General features: G+C 45.7%; 1 protein-coding gene across 9 annotated transcripts in view; it reads right to left on the bottom strand.

Moving 5' to 3' along the window:
• Positions 1 to 22,990, bottom strand: part of camsap2a (calmodulin regulated spectrin-associated protein family, member 2a) — a 46,922-nt gene that overhangs the window by 12,814 nt on the left and 11,118 nt on the right. For 5 of the 9 annotated variants that reach the window (XM_034293857.1, XM_034293860.1, XM_034293858.1 and 2 more), the window contains exons 3-9: positions 15,776 to 15,940; positions 15,154 to 15,237; positions 8,690 to 8,722; positions 8,113 to 8,254; positions 7,133 to 7,272; positions 2,547 to 2,637; positions 2,343 to 2,445 (exon numbers count right to left, since the gene is read on the bottom strand). In XM_034293857.1, the coding sequence (XP_034149748.1) occupies positions 2,343 to 2,445; positions 2,547 to 2,637; positions 7,133 to 7,272; positions 8,113 to 8,254; positions 8,690 to 8,722; positions 15,154 to 15,237; positions 15,776 to 15,940 (758 nt within the window). Of the gene's footprint in view, positions 1 to 2,342; positions 2,446 to 2,546; positions 2,638 to 7,132; positions 7,273 to 8,112; positions 8,255 to 8,689; positions 8,723 to 13,924; positions 13,970 to 15,153; positions 15,238 to 15,775; positions 15,941 to 22,990 lie in introns of those variants that run through there. The other 4 variants (XM_034293859.1, XM_034293864.1, XM_034293865.1 and 1 more) reach the window with 2 other exon arrangements.

Raw genomic sequence — 22,990 nt, 5'->3', positions numbered from 1 at the left:
TGATGGGGTTAGATGACATCCACCCAGTAACCCTGATGGGGTTAGATGACATCCACCCAGTAACCCTGATGGGGTTAGATGACATCCACCCAGTAACCCTGATGGGGTTAGATGACATCCACCCAGTAACCCTGATGGGGTTAGATGACATCCACCCAGTAACCCTGATGGGGTTAGATGACATCCACCCAGTAACCCTGATGGGGTTAGATGACATCCACCCAGTAACCCTGATGGGGTTAGATGACATCTACACAGAAACACTGATGGGGTTAGATGACATCTACACAGAAACACTGATGGGGTTAGATGACATCTACACAGAAACACTGATGGGGTTAGACGACATCTACACAGAAACACTGATGGGGTTAGATGACATCTACACAGAAACACTGATGGGGTTAGATGACATCTACACAGAAACACTGATGGGGTTAGACGACATCTACACAGAAACACTGATGGGGTTAGATGACATCCACCCAGTAACCCTGATGGGGTTAGATGACATCTACACAGAAACACTGATGGGGTTAGATGACATCTACACAGAAACACTGATGGGGTTAGATGACATCTACACAGAAACACTGATGGGGTTAGATGACATCTACACAGAAACACTGATGGGGTTAGATGACATCTACACAGAAACACTGATGGGGTTAGACGACATCTACCTAGAAACCTTTGCAAGTAGCTTTAGATCGAGAATTGATCAAATGCTTTGACACCTCTGCATTATATAATGCACCACCTCTTGTGCATCTTAGGCTATTCTACAAATAAATCCAATAATGGGCAGGACAATTTTACTGGCACCTTCTAGAAGTTGTGTAGTTAGAAAAAATTTGATTTCTCAAATTACTTATTCTTTATTTTACCACTGATCTCACCTACACTGAGGTACCCGAATAAGAAACTCACTTATTCAACCAGTACAAATAGAGAAATAACTTGTTTTTCTGTTTTGTGTCACTATGTGCTCCTCAATGAGCATGGAGAAAGCAAGGGAAACCAAATTATTGTCTGAGAAGGTCAGAGACAAGATTGTAACCAAGCACGGACAATCTCTGTGCTATAAGTCCATCTTCAGAGACCTTGATGTTCCTGTCTCCACTGTACGTAATGTTATGAGGATGTTTAAGGAACATGCCACTGCAGCCAAGTCCCCTGGACATGGCTGCAAGGGAAAACTGATGGAAGATTGCAGCAAAAGATTGTTTGAATGGTGGACAAAGTACCTTGATCGACCGCCACACGGATTCAAGATTACCTTCAGACACAAGGTTGAACAGTTTTGACTAGCACCATCTGCCCCCAACCAAATGAAAAGGCTATACGGTAGGAGACTCCGCTGCTGAGGGAGAGACATAAGAAAGCCTGACTGCAGTTTGCCAAAACACAGCTGAACATGCCACAATCCTTATGGGACAATCTCTGTGGACAGATGAGGCCAAATTAGAGCTTTTCATAAGGCACAGACCTCTGTTTAAAGAAAACACAATGAACCCTTCAAAGAAAATAACACTTTCTTCACGGTCAAACGTGGACGTGGTTCAGTGCTGTGGAAACCTGCTTATTTTGTAGAGACAGTGGGAGTTATTTGAAAAAAGCGGATGGGTGCCGATATTTGGTCGACTGTATGTGGCAGATCAAGAAGCTGATTAAACGTCATAATCAATAGCCATGTGCACCTCATGCTGGGAGAGATAAAAGTTCACCCTAAAATGAGCAGTTCTGTCACGCTACACAATCCCACAATGTGTTCTAAAGTTATGAGGTAGCGTGCAGTTGGCATGCTTAGAACAACAATGTCAGCCACGGCTGTTGCCAGATAATTTCAGTGTTCATTTCTCTACCATGAGCCTCCGTCGGCATCGTCTCAGTCTATTTGTGTTGTCTGGTAAACCTCAGAGTGTTAATATTTATTTTCTTTCTTCGTAACCTTTCATGTTTGCAACATTTGTCTCATTTTGACATTTGAACCATACAAGTTGACATTGATTGTGTCAAGTAAACAACAGAATTTAGGACTTGAAATTGAAAAGTGTTCTGTAAGCCCTTCCAGAATCTTTGGTATCAAAATATGTTCTTGTGAGGGCCTCTTGGGATATTATGTTAAAACACACCACAACAAATCCACAAAATCTTCTGATGTTTACATTAGACTGGCCCTCCAAGTTTCGGGGTACTGATCCTCAAACCATTACAAAGACAGTTTTATTAAGAAGTGACTGACAGTTGTGCAAGCATACATTTCAGCATTGCTCCACACTCGGTGGTAATCTCTGACAACTGAGACCCTCAGGACTTGAATAAAGAATAACAAACTATACCTGGGCTGTTCTGGGCTCGGCGATCTGTCAGTGAAGCTCCTTTTGGTGGCATTGGACACATTGGGAACAGACGGCATGTTCCTTAACAGTGTGAGGGCTGGCTCTGAAGCCAAACACAAACATACAATTATGAACCAGTTTATAGAGCAGTGACTGTTTTAACATGATGCCTGAAGGGGAAAAAAATACTTTCCCCTCACTTACCTTCAGTGTCCAGAACTCTTGGTTGTACAAAAGTGGGTTTCACCACTTCAAACCACCAGAATAACTCAGCAAGAAACACAAGGTAGTTATTCTGGAAAAGAGTCAAGAGAAATTGATAGAATTTGGTATTAAGGCAAATAGGTAAAGGGGATGTGCACAGTTTCCAACATTAACATCAAACGCTACAGAAAATACGGAACGTTATTTTAACGTAAACTGAAAAACGTAACAAATCTGTCAAACGTAGTGCATGTGTGCTTCCACAAGATGTCTCTGTTAACTTAAAAGAGAAAACCTAGCCACAAATACTTATTTAGCTACGCTCAGTCACTGTAGGACATTAACAATTTGTCTGTTATCTGATCATGGGCCTCCAAAATGGAGGCATCTGGTTGCCCATCCCCGATTTACAGTGCAAATGGAAGCTCATCTTGCTCATACAGTGTTTCCCCAATTACTTCAGTCCCCCTCATAAAGCATATTTTATGTTTGCATTTTCACCCAATTACTCTCCCCTCACAATTTGGTGATATCCAATGTGACTGCGGCCCTGTCGCTTCACACCACGCCATTCTTTTCTCTCCTATTGCTCGCTTCATCAGGAATAAGGACATTTTCACAGGTACACATGCTGGAGTTCACAAATTCCCAGGGCCAACAACTCTGATTGAGCTCGCAAGTGCCTTAGCAAACACGAGGAGTCAGACAAAAACCGGGTTCCCATTTTTAGGGTACAGTATTTCGCAGTGCACATCCATATTGATTGGGTTAATCTATCATTTATATAATGATTTTTGGTTGTTCATACTCAAACGGGCCTACGAGTGAATTCAAAACAGGCGTTAGCCTAGTTTCAGCTCCTCCCGAGATGGGCACAGCCAATCAAATAGGATCTCTTTGGGTGGATTCGGCCAGACCACCGTAAAGAGGGAGAAGACAGCTTTCATTCCTCTGTGTAAGACTGTTGCTCCACATTTCAACCCCGGTCAGAAACCGGGTCAGGGAGACATGTGGGCAAACTTCAGTAATGAAACGTTGTTATCGTAACACTTTCTCATTATAATCAAAAAACCTTTTACTCACTGCAACTAATAAAACATATCTGACACCAGAAAAAAGTACCAGAACATCTACCAGAAATGGCTTGGGATGTACTGCAGGCCTTGTGCTGGTACATAAAAAGACAGTGAAAACACAAAATGGCTGGATCCTGTTGGCCAGTGATTAATCCTTTGTTCTCATCCTCACCCACCGACACCTGGCTTGGAGTTGTTCATTAGCCACCCAATCAGAGGCAAAAACACACGGCAACAGGGAGGGACCACCTGGATTTGTCCAATAAGAAATGCCGATTCCCGTTTTCTGCTGCAAAACGTTGCCACCAAAAGAACAGGACCCAGGGATCCCCAAAGGAGACAGACTCCGATTTGACCTCGAGTCTCCTCTGTGCTGATCACCTCCACAACTGATTTAGACCAAGGGAACAAATCCCCCTCTCAGCATGAAAGGAGGGCGTGTCGGTGTGTTAGAGAATGAGAGCGTGTGGATTTTGCCTGCTCAGCAATATTTCCCCTCAGACGTTCAGTGACTAGGGATGCAATTTTAATAACTGCCCATCGTGAGCAGTTTCTGTTCCCTAAGACGAGTCAATATCTAAACACCACACACAGCATGTGCTTTGGTCATTTTAGCAGCCTGAGACGCCGGATCGGCAAACCTGGTCATTGCTCCTCATATGCTGCCTACTGCCCTGGAAATAATATCTGTACGTTTCCATCTTCGATGGTAATTCATCAACCAAAACAATGAGAAACAATCTCACCTCAGAAATGGCCAATCATCACAACAATACTGTTCTGCAAAATGATCTTAAAACATCTGAGAGGGACCTCCACCACCACAGTCTCTAATCCCATCACCTCAACAGCAGAGCACACAACACAATGACAGCCATTGGACCCAGACGCATGCAGTCTCCTTCTCAAACATTTCAATAGCCGGGTCACAGGTCAGATTGCCAAGTCCCTCAAACGCCTACATTCATTGTTATAGCAGACAGCAACACAACACAAACAGAGCAGGAACCAGGCGGTAACGCCGACCACAGCAACCTACCTCCCGTCGAACTGCGGCTGTAGGTTGACCGAGCTTCTAGCCCGGGACAGCGAGATGGACCGTCAATAGACATAAGCCTTCTCCACTAGCCCAGATGGCTAAACGCCTGTCCTCTCCCCCATCTGTCTACCTGTCTACCAGGAACCACTCTCTCCAAACACCCTCTCCAGTCAAACAACCCCTCTGTTCTGCCCCCCCCCCCTTCTACTTATCTCTTACCTACGCTACACCCCGGTCACCTGACATCACCGCGCTCCGTTGCCAGATCTCCCCCTTCAGAGTTCTCCGGCGGGTTGCCAGATTTGCAGATTGCGGCATGTGACTCCGTGTCACTGAGGAGAGCCTCGCCGGTGCTGATTGCAAACAAAGCCGGAGCTGAAGCGGTGGGAGGGATAATCTGTTGAGCGGGGACCACGCTGGCAACGCAGCCCCTCTCGGTGGGCGTCCACACGCAGCCTATCAAAGGACTGCGATGTCATTAACCACTTGACATCGGAGTGTTGGGTCTGTGTTCATAGGATCATGTCAACCCAGCCCATCCGTGCCAATCCACAAACCAGAACTGATCCCGGATCAGTCGCCCCTCCTCCCAACCCTTAACCTGCAGGGCAACAGGTTAAAAGCAAGACTGTGTCTTACAAAAACATGGAGCAGAACACGACTTCCAGAGGGAAAGATCTGGATTTACACTTGACAGCAGAAGCCCGGGCTTCAGAAGGATTGCGGTGTATTATTCCTCCACAGACGGCAGATGGCAGTTTGGATCAACGGAGAATGTGTTCAGTTTGTGAGCCAAAGTGATGTAGACACGATTTCGTGCCCTGGCCTCTAATATCAGAAACAGGGCATCCTGGGTAGCCGGAGATGGAGTATGTTGGGGCGTAGAAACACACAAGTACACACACACAGACAGACACACACACTCAATGGCACACACGCTCACACAAACACACTTTATAAGTGAATACATGTGTATGTGTGTGTATATTACAGCACACAGAGTATGTATGTGTGTGTGTGTATGTGTGTGTGTGTGGTGCGCATCCCGTAAGGCGTTAACCGGTTTACCATTGAGACGTGGAAATCCGCCCCTTCCCTCCCCCCGCCCCTCCACTCCCTCATCTCAGTACTGAGCTCCCCAAGAGTATGACGAGAACTGTACTGTACCGGAGGGCAGGGTGTGTTGAGCCCACTGGAAACTGGGTCAAGGTTACCTCCAGAACACAACCGGAGTGTGAGACTCTGCAGTCATTTGCTTGCTATGCTCTACAGTCTGGGAGCTAAACAACCACAGAAAATGCACAGAAATAACAACTAAGTTCAAATTGCCAAGAAGAGGTTAAAAAGTGCACAGCGACCCGATCTTCTGGCTTCAGAAGTCTTCAGTCTGTGGCTAGTTTACAGGTTGTAAAAGCCTGTAATAAAATGGAATTGCCAAACAGAAGAAAGACACCCGGACCATGGTAACTGTATTTACATTCTATCTATTCTAGTTCGTGAGGCCAGCATGAAGAGTTATACACAAACATCGCGAAGACAGACAGAAGCTTTGTTGCCCTCCTCAGCCCCAGCTCTGTTTTCCAGTTGTGTTTTGCCCCGACCGACCAAACCAACTCCCTCCAAGCCGTCTGGTGCGAAGTGACTTATTTAGGCATGGCCACGGTGTCAACCGTCGCTCTGAGGGTTACGCCAAACACAGCTGATCCCAGATCATTATGATGCTCTGTGAACTGAGAGCAACCGTCCGATTGAAAGGATCCAGCCCAGTGACAGCTGGGTGGACGCCAACAGACTTCCCTCAGATGGGGCTGATAGGACACTGTTGTTTACAGCACCAAGAGAGCAGAGACGGGCGCAAAAAGCCACAGCTTGCTCGCGCGCACGCACGCACCCTGCCCCATAAGAATTATCTTGTTTTTCCCTATTCCTTAACCTAAAATCCAACCCTAATCCAAATCCTAAAACCAACCATAACCTCAACAACTTAACCTTCACTTTTAAGCAAACGAGCAGCAAAGCTGGAATCCTTCAACCATGATTTCTCCAACACCTTGGCATTTTTAAAATATGCCCATCATTTTTGACCCCAGTGAGGACGGAGACTTTACACTGTTAAAGACCACACGACACTTTCTCCAGTTGTATAACATGAATATACGTGACTCACCCATCTGGCGAAGCTGTTCACACTACAGCTGCCCTCTGACCAATGGCGTAGGTTTGTGTTGGGGGGGGGGGGGGTCATTGTGTCCAGGAATTTAACCTGTTTGTAATATTAACCCCCCCACCAAATCTACACCCCAGCTTCTGTCTAGGTTCACCCAGTGTCCTCAGCTCTTTGCCCAGTACAACTAGACGTGCTAAAACTTGTTTAAAAAGTGCGGAAATATCCAAGCCGACAACGTACAGCGCAGACACAACAGAGTAGTGAGAGCATTCACTCCGAACAACTGAGCTCCCGGCAGACTTACTTTGATGGAGGACGAGGCGTAGACCATGTCTTCCAGAGTGAAGTGGCAGCAGTGGTTCAGGTGCTTCTGACAGAACTCCTGAATCAGCTGCAGGTTGTACAGTCCATCCGCTAGCGACATGCTCTCCTTCAGGCAGATATCTGACGTGGATAGGTCACAGAGGCACACCATTGGACAAGGGGGTCAGGGAGACAACTACTGAACCAATAAATGCGGATCTGAATCAGGAAGTGAATGTCTGGGGTGTAAGGCGGGCTTTGGTTTTTTAAAGTATTTGCTACTTCTCTGTCTGTGGCAGACCAATCAGAGGTCGGGACAATGGAGTGGTACTAAAGAGCACTTTGAATTAGAAAAAAACACCAGCATGGAGGGCGTTTAAATCAATCATCACACTAAGTCTGTGTGGTTCAGTGCTGAACTGTATGTGTCAGATCCCCTCAACTTCATCAGCAACATCAACAGATTAATGAGATTAAAGGTGATTTGATTATGGATGACCAATGGGAGGCTGATTGCTCTGTCATTCCTCACTGGATGAGGCCGAAAGAGAGGAGAGCCCTTCACACATCAACACTCAGTGATGGAATAAATGACACGATCAACAACACACACTCGTTACCCCACCTATCACACACACACACACACACTCTCTCATACCAAACACACACACACCAACAAACACACCCACACACTCTCCTATCTTTCTTCCACCTAACACACACATACACACACACTCCCCCACCTAATACATACTCAACACACACCCTCTCCCACATAACACACACATTCCCCCATCAAACACACAAATCAGGTTAGGTTTAGTCAGTGTGTACCTTGCAGTCTGTCATGCTATGGTCAGATTACGGTCAGTCTAATCGTGGGTACCCTCATGCTATGGTCAGGTCATGGTCAGTCTAACAGTGGGTACCTTGCAGTCTGACATGCTATGGTCAGATTACGGTCAGTCTAACAGTGTGTACCTTGCAGTCTGACCAGCTGGGGGCAGTAGAAGTGCAGCAGAGTGGCCAGGGCACAGCCATCAGTAGTGTCCTTCAGCACATTGTCCACAGGGGGTATCCAGGGCACAAGCTGGGTGACTGCCTGCTCCTTCCTGTAGCGAGCCTGGACCACCAGAGGAGAAACACACGACTGGTCAGGGCAGGGCAAGGGGCAAGTAGAGGGGCAGGGAAAGTGGGCACACAGAAAGACACAATTACAAAGACAGACGTACGGGACCATGGGAATACTGAATCTGGCTTTAGAGCAGGACATCATGGAATTACAATGACTGTAAAGTGAAGAACAGCGGCATGCATCAATCACACGTCCAGAGACCTCGTAGCATCAAGGAAATCCAATTCAGGAAGTGACATTATCAGTTACGCCCCCAGAGAAAAAAATAAGTAACAACAATACCTTCCATACACGACATTAACGGTCACTATGGAGACAGTCACTATGGAGACATTCACAATGGAGAAGGTGGTGAGAGACAGTCACTATGGTAACGGACAGATGAGGAGGGGTGTAAGAACGTAGCATTGGCAGCTGACTTACAGGAACTAGTTTCATGTACCATTTGGTCGGGGACTTCCGGAGCCAAGAGAGGAGAGAAACAGAGTGAAAAGATGGAGAAAGAAGAGAAAGAGAAACAGAGAGGGAAACAGATAGTGACAAACTAACTAGATAGTTTAATCGTGTCAGCACTGAACCTAGGGACTCTTTTGCCAAGCTTGCTAAATGTCAAACAGAGGAACTTCTCATGTCAAACTGGCATATTTCCTCAAGACAGCGAGCTAGTACACTGCCTCCACAGCAGACACCAGAAGGATGTGTGGTTTAGCCCTAAATGAGGACTGCTGTCCCAGTTAAAAAACAAGTCAGTGTATTTTGCGTGCCTGGATGTCTGTTTCTCAGAGACTGTATTTACGTGGTTGTGGCTTTCTGCCATTAACTGGGGCAGCCCCTTTTATGTGCTGGTTTAAGAAAACTATACTAAGCTATTGGTTATTCTAGAACTACACCGTGAATCATGACTTCCCTTTAAAACGTATGTCAGTTCTGACCTCCTTTTCACACACACCAAAGTGTACTTTAGAGACACCCTTTCTCCAGTTGGACAGCCACTGTTTTAATGTGGCAGTTTCAGGTTAATGAAAAGGTCAGTTTTGTTGATTTGTCGTTCAGCTGATTGAACAGAACGACAGTTTGAATGCTAATGAGTTGTCCGGTAAGTGGCATCACAGCTTACGAAAATAGAAAACCACTCGCTTAGTGAATTGCGAGATGACAAGGTCTAACGTAAAGAGACTAATCCCAGTTGGTCCTTTGATCATATTTATTTATCTCAATGATGTATGTTCTGTTTTATAAATAATAATGTTATAGGACAGGGCTATAGGACTGGGCTATTGAAGAGGGTTATTGGACAGAGCTATAGGATAAATGAAAGCTAAAGCACAGCAGACTGGGCAGGCCAAGACCACCGCTAAACCCTACTAAAGAGTGTTTAGCCTCAATCCCAACCATGAACCACATCAATCAGACTGTCTGCCTGTCCTGTTCTCTCCGAGCAACACATCCCAGCCTCTCCACCCAGACATGTTCAGTACATCCCGCAAAGATTTGCAACTTAAAAGGATTACTCAGTGGGTTTTTCTCTTCTTTCCTGCCATTAACCACAAGTGTCTGTTGGTTTCCCCAGAAGCACTGGGCTGCAGGTAAAAATAAATCCTGGGTCACCCCAATCAGCACTTTTTTGTCCTGACGACAGCACATCTGTCAGTGAAGGGTACGCATCCCCTCAACGACACCAGCGACTCAAAGACCTGACAGATTTTGGGAGACACTGACGCTGGCATCCAGGTCACAGTGCCAGGAGGGAGAGAGACAGCGAGCGAGAGACAGACTGGCAGACAGACAGAGAAGAGATCATCCACCAGCCTGGACTCTGCCTTACAAGTTCACTAAGAACACATGTCATTTACAGCATGGCTGTTGGGGGCAGCATGGCATGGTCGTTCCATGCTGGGGGGCCGTTGTGGCTGTTCCATTTCCCTCTCACCACAACCAGCATAACACTGTGAACCCCCAGTGAACCCTCACTGAACCCCCAGTGATCCCCCACTGAACCCCCAGTGATCCACTTTGAACCCCCAGTATGTGGCTCTGGTGAGGACTGCTGCTGTATAACAACACATTATCAATTACAGCCCTGTCTCCAAAAAGGTTGGGACGGTGCGTAAAATGTAAATAAAAACAGAATGCAATCATGTGCAAATCATTTAAACTTGATAGTGAGTAGAAGACAACAAAGACAACACATCAAATGATGAAACTGAGACATTTTAACGTTTTGTGAAGAATATATGCCTACTTTGAATTTGACACGTTTAAAAAAAGCTGGGACAGGAGCAACAAAAGATTGCAAAAGTTGTGTAATGCTAAAAAAACAACCTGGTAGAACATCTCACAACTAATTAGGTCAATTGGCAACAGGTCAGTAACATGACTGGGTATTTAAAGATAATTCCAGAGAGGATGGGTCTGACAGAAGTGAGGATGGGGAGGGGTTCACCACTGTGAAAGACTGTCGGTTTCACTTTGTGTGCGTGTGACCTAAGACTAAATCAGTTGTCTGGTAATTAAAGGACTTGACTGAACATGTTTTTCTTTCTATTCTTTTCAGGAATCGTGGACACCATGTCCTCCAGACAAAAGAGGAGAGGGACCCTCTGGCTTCTTATCAGTGCACAGTTCAAAAGCCAGCATCTGTGATGGTATGGGGGTGCATTAGTGCACATGGCATGAGTGACTTCAACATCTGTGAAGACACCATTAATGCTGAACAATACACAGTATGTTTGCATATCCTGGCAGAAATTGTAAAACTTTGGCATTGATTAAGAAAACATGACTGATCATTCAAAAAAGCTTTCATAAGGATAGTGATCATATGAAGCCATTTATTATCACATAGTTGTTTGTCTCCTTTTTAAATCTTAATGATAACAGAAATCACCCAAATGGCCTTAAGCAAAAGTTTACATACCCTTGAATATTTGGCCTTGTTACAGACACACAAGGTGACACACACAGGTGAAAATGGCAATTAAAGGTGAATTTCCCACACCTGTGGCTTTTTAAATTGCAATTAGTGTCTGTTTATAAATAGTCAATGAGTTTGTTGGCTCTCACGTGGATTCACTGAGCAGGCTAGATACTGAGCCATGGGGAGCAGAAAAGACCTGCGTAACATGGTAATGGAACATTATAAAGATGGAACAGGATATAAGAAGATAAAGATTTCAGCCAAATATGCCTGAAGACTTGTTCGGGGACAAAGAAAAACCCACAGGAGAAATACAGGCTGCTCTGGAAAAAGACGGTGTGGTTGTTACAATACCACGATACTTGAAAAAAAATTAGCTGCATGGTTGAATTGCCAGAAAGAGCCTTTACTGCACTAATGCTACAAAAAAGCCTGGTTAGAATATGCCTGACAACACCCTGACATGCCTCACAGCTTCTGGCACACTGTAATTTGGAGTGACAAAACCAAAATAGACCTTTATGGTCACAACCATAAGCGCTATGTTTGGAGAGGGGTCAACAAGGCCTATATTGAACAGAATACCATCCCCACTGTGAAGCATAGTGGTGGCTCACTGATGTTTTTATTCTTTTTTTTTTTTAGCTCTAAAGGCATGGGGAATCTTGTGAAAATGTATGGCAAGATGAATGCAGCATGTTATCAGAAAATACTGACAGACAATTTGCATTCTTCTGAAAGCTGCGCATGGGACGCTCTTGGACTTTCCAGCACGACAATGACCCTAAGCACAAGGCCAAGTTGACCCTCCAGTGGTTAGAGCAGAATAAAGTGAAGGTTCTGGAGAGGCCATCACAGTCTCCTGACCTTAATAACATCGAGACACTCTGGGGAGATCTCAAACGTGCGGTTCATGCAAGACGACCAAATACTTTGCATGACCTGGAGGCCTTTTGCCAAGAAGAATGGGCAGTTATACCACCTGCAAGAATTCAGGGCCTCATAGACTATTACAAAAAAGCTTGCACGCTGTCATTGATGCTAAAGGGGGCAATACACAGTATTAAGAACTAAGGGTATGCAGACTTTTGAACAGGGGTCAGTTCATTTTTTTCTTTGTTGCCATGTTTTGTTTAATGATTGTGCCATTCTGTTACGACCTACAGTTGAATGTGAATCCCATAAGAAATAAAATACATGTGTTTGCCTGCTCACTCTTCAAAATGGTACATTTTACCAATTTTCCAAACTGTATACAGGTTTTGGAGAAACATTTGCTGCCATCCACACATCAGCAAGACAATGTCAAACCACATTCTGCATGTATTACAACAGCATGGCTCTGTAGTTGAAGAGTCCTGGTGCAAAACTGGTCTTCATGCAGTCCAGACCTGTCACCCTTTGAAAACATTTGGCGCATTATGAAACGAAAAATATGACAAAGGAGACCCCAAACTGTTGAGCAGCTGAAATCCTATATCAAGCAAGAATGGGATTAGATTTCACTATCAAAACTACAGCAATTGGTCTCCTCAGTTTCCAAACGCTTACAGAGTATTGTTAAAAGAAGAGGTGATGCATCACAGTGGCAAACAGGCCCCTGTCCCAACTCTTTTGAAACATGTTGCTGGCACCTAATTATTATTATTTTTTTCCAAAATCAATACCATTTCTCACTTTCAACACTTGCTATGTTGTCTTTATACTATTTTCAATGAAATACAGGGATAAATGATTTGCAAATCATTGCATTGTTTTTATTAGCATTTTATGCAGCGTCCCAACTCAATTGGAAACAGGATGTATATCAGAACAGGCTGGTGCACTGGGAGGTCTAGGATTAATACTCCTCTCAGATCATTTATGCTCCTATGGTCATATGAACTGAATTGGCAGGACAAACTAATCAGGTATCAGTCCCCAGCACCTCCTTGTCACTGCCTAATGTCCTGCCCCGTCCCGTGGTGTGTCCCTAACTGTGGGCCAGCTCTGTGACAACTGACAGGTTGTGTGTCCCTAACTGAGGGCCAGCTCTAGGACAACTGACAGGTTGTGTCCATAACTGAGGGCCAGCTCTGAGACAGATGCACAGGTTTGGTGTCTCTAACTGAGGGCCAGCTCTGGGACAGTTGCACAGGTTGTGTGTCCCTAACTGAGGGCCAGCTCTGGGACAGCTGACAGGTTGCATGTCCCTAACTGAGGGCCAGCTCTGGGACAGCTGACAGGTTGCGTGTCCCTAACTGAGGGCCAGCTCTGGGACAGCTGACAGGTTGCGTGTCCCTAACTGAGGGCCAGCTCTGGGACAGCTGACAGGTTGCATGTCCCTAACTGAGGGCCAGTTCTGGGACAGCTGACAGGTTGCATGTCCCTAACTGAGGGCCAGCTCTGGAACAGCTGACAGGTTGCGTGTCCCTAACTGAGGGCCAGCTCTGGGACAGCTGTGACCAGTTCAGCTGAGGCATGTAGGGGAGCTGGAGACAGTCTCATAACGCTGACTGATCACATTAGAATCAAACAGAAGCGAGAAGCCAGCTCAGCTTCTGGATAGGGAGGAACACAGACACTCACAAACCCTTAGACACACATGCACAGACACACACACCCTGGTCAATGCAGGCAAATACAAATCTGTTATGGGATGGGAACATCTGGTTTGTCGCGATGTCACTGCCTCCTGGGAACTGCTGTTTGTGACCTGTCTCCAGAGAACAGGTACATTCAAGATGTTGAGTCAAAATTACCACTGGGGATCCCCATAATTGGCCCTCGTTCACATGACTTGGGAGGGCTGGTTACTGTACAAAGACAAAGAAATGGCCACACTGCATTAGCCGTGGGTGTGCCAACGTTTTGGCTCACACAGAACAGAAAAGGGGGAGAGAAAGAGAACAGAACGGGAGCAGAGGGGGGAGGTCAGAGAGATTGATGTTCTCTCTCTACCTCTCTCTCACAGTCTGGTTCTGCTCGCTCCCTCTCCCTCTCTCTCTCTCTCACTCACTCTCACTGTCTGGTACTGCTCTCTCACTCACTCTCACTGTCTGGTACTGCTCTCTCACTCACTCTCACAGTCTGGTTCTGCTTGCTCTCTCTCTCTCTCTCTCCCCCTCCCTCCCTCTGGCTGGTTCTGCTCCCTCTCCCTCCCTCCCTCTCTCTCTCTCTCTCCCCCTCCCTCCCTCTGGCTGGTTCTGCTGTGTCAGAGGCCGTGTTCCCATGTCAACTCCGGATTCTCACCGCCAGACCATATTACCGACCCGGCTGCCTGTGGTGATGGGATCATGATTCAGCCGGGCACAACAGACACCAACCCAGCAACCTGTCATAGCGCATTAGAGAAGGCAGCTTGTTTGCGGGGCACTAGCCAGGTGCAACCACTAAATAGGTGTCGGTTTCACTTTGTGCCCGTGTGACCTAAGACTAAATCACTTGTCTGCTAATTACCATTTAAAGGACTTGACAGAACATGTTTTTCCTTGTGAGGTGTGAAAAAGTAGCCTGGTCCCATGTTCGTGTCAATGGTGCGACATAAAACATAAGAGATGGTAAGGCAGTACAAACAGATCAGGGGCCCAGCTAAGAAAGCACGTATTTCACATAAATATTAAGCAGTCCATGATGACAGTGGCGTTACAAATAGCACAGTATGAACATCAAGAAATATATACAGAGGGATTTTAGTGACAGCAGAGCTCGTATTTAAATGTATATTTCATTGGGTTTTCAGAAATGCAACAGAATGGTAATCATTTTGAATTTCTATGTGGCGCAGTATTAAATATGCATTAGATGACTCCTAAAAACCAAATCAGGAGAGTCCAATGGTACACTGAAAGAAGATGACATAGGACGAGAGCAGGGAAGGGAAGCTGAGAGGAAAGCAGAAAGGAGGAAATGGGAAGAGAAAGAACAGGGGAAGGGTGAAAAGAAAAGGAGAGGCAAGGGGAAAGGTTGGGGGGGAAGGAGAGGGACTCACCCCTGGCTTGCCAACAGGCTCAGCAACATGCGTCTCTCTTCTCCTCAAATCCTGAGCGATGATATCTTTTAGATACTCATTGACCTTGTTAACACGAGACAAAGACACAAAAAGGGAGAATGAGGGAGGCAGAGACCAACAGACGAGCAGACAGAGAGAGAATGAGAAAGAGACGGACGGAAAAAGAGAGAGAGAGAAAAACATTGGCTGTGCAAGGTTCATCATGGAAACTCATTACTGAAGCTAACCTTAATCAGTCATTAATTCAGTAAACGTGCCTTGTTAACTGGAACGGGTCAATGACATAGTACATTGTATTAAAATGATTTTGAGAATACGAAAGGTTTACAAGAACACACAAGTCCTTTGGAAAATATTACAAGTCTTTGGAAAATTGCCAGTAGTTATTCCGGGCATCCAGATCCAGGTATCCCAGATCCAGACTAAAAGTAGCCCAGGACTGCAAAGAGTCTGGACTGTTTGAAAGTCTGACTATTCAAAATGCTCTTCTTGGTTTATTGATTACGGTTAAGGTTAGGATTTAGAGGTTTTGGAAATGGGGGTTTTGAATGAAGAAATGTGTGCGCATGTGTTTGTATGTGTAGGAATTCCAGGCATCTACCTTGTTGATCCAGCTGGTCATGGCATCCTCCATGTCGTACGGCGTGTCGGGGTCTTCGCCGTGTGGCGAGTTGTATTGGCGGATGCACGCCACCACCTTCTCCACGCTCACCGTCTCCACCGCGTACGCCGTCATCAGCGCGTCGATCATGGCCAGGTGGGCGCTCTGACAGGAGACACGGAAACATCGGGACTGAGGACAATGTCCACAGCATTCAAGGAACAAGCTTTATGACGCATCCTGTAACAGGGAAACTTGAAAGCGTCAGATGGGAAAAAAGGCTCCTTGTTTCGTCCAGGACCTGAGCACAGCATTAGTTGGTGATGTTGGTATGGAAGTCATCATGGGTACACATTCTAATGGTTACTCTGGTTAACATGCACCAAATGCATCTCTTGGTAATGATACTGGACCAAAGAATCCTGTGGGACCAGGGCAGAATGGAGCGAGTAGTTATGGGAACGGTATTGAACCAAAGAATCCTGTTGGACCAGGGCAGAATGGAGCGAGTGGTTATGGGAATGGTATTGAACCAAAGAATCCTGTGGGACCAGGGCAGAATGGAGCGAGTAGTTATGGGAATGGTATTGAACCAAAGAATCCTGTGGGACCAGGGCAGAACGGAGCGAGTAGTTATGGGAATGGTATTGAACCAAAGAATCCTGTTGGACCAGGGCAGAACGGAGCGAGTAGTTTTGGGAATGGTATTGAACCATGATGACGTGTCAAGCTAACACCTCCTCCTCCACACTGCCAAGTAGCGTTACGTCTCCAGTTGGCATATTGCCAGGGATCGTTGCCCTGGAAACAGCTAACCACGTCCCTGTTTTTTCGCGACCCAATAAACTGTATTCACGCACGGGAGGTAGGTGGAGATGCCTTCACCAAACCCTCAGTTGGGGGAGGGTGTGACTCTGCCTGGCGGTTCGGGGCTGAAGTGGAGTTGAGAGGGGAACCAGAGGAGCTGGGTAATATAACAAGGTGTTAAGCGGGAAATCATCCATAGATCACTCGTCGTGCTGAACAGGCTGGCTGGGTCTGCTCCAGCTAAACATGTCCAGACTCTGTCATACAATGGCACTCCATCACTGTCATCGACCATCCTCTGTACACCTCCCTCCGCTGAAGCCATGACCTATGACCTCACCTCTTTCAACGACGTGAGCATTCAGCGTATTGGCCTTTGTAGGCTCAAATGTAAACGGTGCAGTACGATTTATGTTTCAGGTTTTTTTTTGCTTTTGAGGTGCTTTGAGATTCAGTGAATAACATGACAGAATAGATCAAATATATTATTATTATTATTATTATTCTGAAAGTCCATTGAATTTCTTTAGACATTGTCTGGCTGCATTGCCCGGTAATAATGGAGTATTTCGACTTGCGATCCATGTAGCCTGGTCCCAGGTTGGTTGATACTGTAACGTGTGTTCAGCATCACAAACACCATTTGACCTGGCTGAACAGTACAAACACACCAGGCTATATGTACCGGTGCTAGGACAAGTTCTGCACACGCACATTCACAGCACGTTGTCACGTACAACCCGTTTTGAGATCAGCCACTTAATTCTTCATTGCCAACCTCCCGGTGCCCCCATTTATACCGTCTTTGATAGCACAACACCCCCTGGGAGAGACGAATACAGCCCCTCAGGCACAGAGGCACTGGGCTGCATTCATTAGGTGGTGAGCGGTAGAAACACACTGAAACAGGCACAGAAAGGGTTTTCCTGACGAGAAACAGTCCTTTCCGTCGTCTGATGTTGGAGAATCATCTCTATAAACGCAGGACGGTGAATTACCAATGAAGGCCAAGGTTTTCGGGTATAAAATACCAGGTTAGGATTACTCTGAGCCATATTATTGACTACGACTTAGCGTAAGCCACCGGTTACAGTACATGATCTCCTATCTTAGGGGATGTAGGAAACATACCTATGGTCAATGAGGATCACGGTCAACTGTTCCCGACCAGATGTGCGGATAAAGGTGACTCCGGCGAGCTAAAGCTGTTATTTCCCTTTGCTAACTCTTCTGTTGAAGCCTGCGCTAGCACCTGTGATGGTATAACTGTGAGCGTGGCCGTAGCAACCTTAGGGAAAGGTGAGTGTGATTAAACGGGGCACATTGCTTGGCAATGATAATAATGTCATTGTCATCTATAAGGGGGCCCAGGCATATATCTTTTCAGGGGCCCCAGAATTCCTAGCCACGGCCCCTAACTGTGACACCTAATTAGTGTGCTGACTTGAACTTGGAACTCCTTCACAGCATTTAATAACATACCGTGAAGACACCTCACGCAGCCCTCAATTCAGCCATCCAAACAACACGTCAACAACACATTACTCCTCAAACACACCCCTTATTAACAGAGAGGACACAGAGCGGGGGAAAAATTAACCTGGCATCTCAAAACAAATTAACAGACCAGACTGGCTTAATCTGGCAAGGCCAAATGTCAATTAGCTATTTGGCAATTTGGCAAAGGGCTTTTTCCCCTTCCTGGGACATTATTTTGATGATCATCTGGTAGTTTGTCCCTGGGGAAGAAAGTGACAGTATTGTGATGATCATTTGGTAGTTTGTCCTTTTCTGCAATGAGATAATGACAACTATAAAGAATAGTCTTATATCGTAAAGAGACAGAAAGAGAGACAGACAGAGAAGGATATTGTCAGACAGAAAAGTACTAAGAGACATGACTGGCCAATAAAAATACACACACACACACACTAACACACACACACAGCCCTACTGTATACTGACCGCAGTATTAAGAGCCCTGTAAGAATGAGTCTCCCTGAATGTCACATTAAACATAAAAAAAGCATACATGCCAGCAGCAAGAATTACACTAAAAGGGTCAGGAGAAGGTAGAAAGTGGAAGGAGATGAGGAAAGAGAAGGAGAATGGGAAGGAATTGAGAAAGGAGAGAGGAAATGAGAAAGGAGAGAGGGAAAGGTAGGTACGTAACAGTTTGCCTCTTATACTCGAGTAGGCTAAAATATCACCTAAAATAAGATGACATGTTCTCTTAAAAAACCCTTTGTATCCTCTTCTCAAATCGGATAATCGAGCAAAGAGTATTGCTGACCGTCTTCCTTTTCAACTGAAAACTGTGGCAAAATAATTTTCTTTCTTTGAGCTATAGCCACCGCAGCAGAGATGCACCATGCTTTCTCATTTAAACTAATTGCATCTATGAATCTTTTATTGATTTCTCCAGTGGTAGGACCTGCTGTAATATTGTCAATGTTCCTGTTTTATTGCCAGCTTCATCACTGGTGGGTTCATTAAGACCCACAAGAAATAAACATTTCTTATTTCGGTCCCATGAATAACCAATTGCAGAGTTGCAAGCATCAACAAATCAGAGTTGATGGCTTATATGGATACTTTGGGATTTTGGATGTTTCCATTTACTCAAAATTAGACTGACTGACTTCAAGACATTGACTGATCAAATTGCCCACCATGTCGATATTTGCTTTGACAACTTTGTTAAAACTACGCAAAGAAAGACAAAAACGAGAACGTGAAAATATGAACATGAGGCAGAGACTAGTCAACCTTTATTCTTTCGATATATTTTCTAGATTTACATTCAAAGCATCATACAATAACTACTTCGCTAAGATTTAGTCGGCATTATGAAACGACAAAAGTCTGCAGAGCCGAAAGGACGGCAACAAATACATCGTAGCTGCTGGTAACCGCGCGCATGTGTAAATTGTAAAGTGAAAGGTCAGGTTTTGTGATTGGACAATACAAGGGCCAGCTAGCACTAGGCTAACGGTGGTGCGAGGCCACTTCAAAATATTCAAGGGTGATGGCTTGGTTAGCCCTGGGCTTAGGGCTAAAAGGTGCAGTGTGAACACGCCTGAAAAGATCCGTGCGTAAGGATACAAGCACCTTGATAAGTAAGCTGTGTGTGCATGGAGCTTGCACTGACGGGGACACACCGAAACAAATCCATAACGCTGTGGTTGGCTTTCTGTAATAGAACATTAAAAACTAAAAAGTTATATAAAATATGGACTTGTTTTAGCACTAAAGCTATTCCAGGGTAAAGATCTAAAAGTCATTCTCCATATTCACTGACTCTTTCTCTTCAAAGCGGCTTTCTAAAAATGGAATTCGTCGTACTCCAGGTAACCGTGGTGATGGCTTCGGTCTTAACACAGAAAAGCACTCCACACTGAGCAATTGAAGATCGTATAGTTCCAATAGCAGAAAAGAAACCTGCTATTGGGAGGCCTGTAAATCCTATTCCAAGAGTTGAGCAGAGCTCAAAACTAAATTTAAAGTTAAGACGAAATTGAGAACAGCAACTAAACAGCATTCCCGTAATTCACTTTGAGAATGAAGAATCTCACGAGTGGTACCACACTGAACACCGGTTTAACTGTGGAAGAATTCTACCATTAGCCATCCCGGTAAAATATAGATCTCCCTCGCTTTCTTTTCGCCTTTGAAATAAAGTGATGGGAAAGCTCCTTTGAGCGTGCACAGATAGCAGGCTGTCGAGGGACACACACGTACACAGGCACTCTGTGAAACAGTCCCAATGCGCGGGACAGAAGACCAGCAGGCAGGATCAACGGCTTTGTTCCTCTCTGCTGCATATATCCTACTGACAGGGCAGGTTTCTAGTACCAACTGGGTAACCTTGACTGTCTGCACATCTCAAGAACACACTCGTCCACTGAGCTTAATCCGACAACATTTATAAAACTGACATCACAGTGGCATAGTTTAGCAAGTGACAGATGAAATGTCCACAGTGCCAAAGTGAAAGGAGAAGAGCACGCAGAACGTATGCTGTTCAGCTCTACTGAATCCTTCGTAGGAATCAGTTCTAGGAAATCTCTGAGCCGCGGTGATCAAATAAAACACTACTGTCTGATTTTTATACAGCAATGAGAGAAGTGACATTCCTCATAATCTCCCAGTTAGGTGCTACAACCAGCTTAGCATACTATGGTAATACCGTGGATCAAATAAAAACTTTAAGAAGATTTTCTGAGGATTCTTGTACCTCCTTTGACAGTATTTCTGAAATCAGTGCCCAAGACCCAAAGGTGGTGTAAAACACACTGTCATCGCGAACGGGAACCGCTACAACATTTTTAAAAAACAAACATGATTTATCAGTCAAAATTCCATGTGTCAACAGAGTGTGTAATGCACATTAGCTTGTTCCTCTCCCATAAGTGGTGAGAGAGTGAAGGTAAGCTGCAGATGAGCTACAAAGATTAATTTGTATTTCTTTTATATGAGAACAGGACAAACAAAAATAAACACAACCATATCTTCAGCTCCCGTGCTGACACTGAATCCTGTTTCCTGCTCATTAACCAATGCATAACCAATGCAACCAATGAACAGTTCTACTGAAAAGGAGAGACCACCAGAACGCTTAGGAACGCGGGATTCTACTGTCATATTTGCTATGGAGCATCTTACAGGTCATCACAGTTGCCCCTGGCTTTCCACAGGAAAAGGTAAAGACTCAGACACCTCTGGGTAAACAAATCTGTGTTTATTCAGAGACCCGGACAGGATATTCCTAAAATGGCTGCCCTGACGTCCGGGAGATGTTCAGAGGAACAAAACCCACAAAAACGGAATATTGGCATTTCCTTTTATGCTAAGGTAAGATGGTGTTGCTATTAGAAACTGACACATAAGCAGTCTTGCCACTGATGGTTAAGACTAAGAGACAGGGTTGAAAAGCTGATCCAGGATCTGTGATAAACGGCAACACTGACCACCGCCCGAGCGTCCATCAGTGCCGGGCCATAAAGAACTGCAGGTTCATCCTTGACCTTAATATTTTTCACTGGTCCTCACAGGGATGTTTCAGAATAGCTCTCTGTCATGGAAGACCCATCTGCAGCTTCTCAATGGGGACAATGATGAAGAACCTCAGAGCAGGCTTTGCTGCTCACACCTTTTGCTTTTAGCCACTTCAAATTTTTTGCATCAGTGCAGGGAAAGGACAGGATTTGAGGAGGAAGCCACAGAACACTACTGAGACACACTCAATCAATCCTTAACAGGCCACAGGGTTTTGAAAGCCTCAACCTGCTCCTGCTTTAGTGCTTATGTTGATTCGTTCTTCACTCTCATCCCTACTCCCCTCCCTACTCCCCTCCCTACTCTCATCCCTACTACCCTCCCTACTCTCATCCCTACTCTCATCCTTACTCCCATCCCTACTCCCCTCCCTACTCTCATCCTTACTCCCCTCCCTACTCTCATCCTTACTCCCATCCCTACTCCCCTCCCTACTCTCATCCTTACTCCCATCCCTACTCCCCTCCCTACTCCCCTCCCTACTCTCATCCTTACTCCCCTCCCTACTCCCCTCCCTACTCTCATCCTTACTCCCCTCCCTACTCTCATCCCTACTCCCCTCCCTACTCCCCTCCCTACTCTCATCCCTACTACCCTCCCTACTCTCATCCCTACTCCCCTCCCTACTCTCATCCTAACTCCCCTCCCTACTCTCATCCCTACTCCCCTCCCTACTCCCCTCCCTACTCTCATCCCTACTCCCCTCCCTACTCCCCTCCCTACTCTCATCCTTACTCCCCTCCCTACTCTCATCCCTACTCCCCTCCCTACTCTCATCCCTACTCCCCTCCCTACTCTCATCCTTACTCCCCTCCCTACTCTCATCCCTACTCCCCTCCCTACTCCCCCCCACTCTCATCCCTACTCTCATCCCTACTCTCATCCCTACTCCCCTCCCTACTCCCATCCCTACGCCCCTACCTACTCCCATCCCTACTCCCCTCCCTACTCCCTTCCCTACTCCCCTCCCTACTCTCATCCCTACTCCCATCCCTACTCCCCTACCTACTCTCATCCCTACTCCCCTCCCTACTCCCCTCCTTACTCCCATCCCTACTCCTTCACACACACATCGTCTGCCCACAACACAACCATGGCAACACAGGGCTGCACAATAGAAACGAGTTGGGAGAGTCTCACAGTGATAACGACTGGGTGCAGGAAATAGAAAGAAAGAAAGAAAGAAAGAGAGAGAGAGAGAGAGAGAGATGGGGGAGTGAAGCTGGACTCCTCTTTCACACACCCTGTTCTCTTTCTCGTCCAACTCTCCTTCTTATGGACACACATGCGTCACAAAGCCCCAGCACGTTATCACCCGTCACGAACCTGTTCCTTCTCAGCCTCCCACTT

Source organism: Esox lucius, chromosome 8 (assembly GCF_011004845.1).
Source record: "Esox lucius isolate fEsoLuc1 chromosome 8, fEsoLuc1.pri, whole genome shotgun sequence".
In the NCBI taxonomy this organism is placed as follows: domain Eukaryota; kingdom Metazoa; phylum Chordata; class Actinopteri; order Esociformes; family Esocidae; genus Esox; species Esox lucius.
Note: the sequence above shows the minus strand (reverse complement) of the source record. Positions and strands in the feature narration are given on the sequence as shown.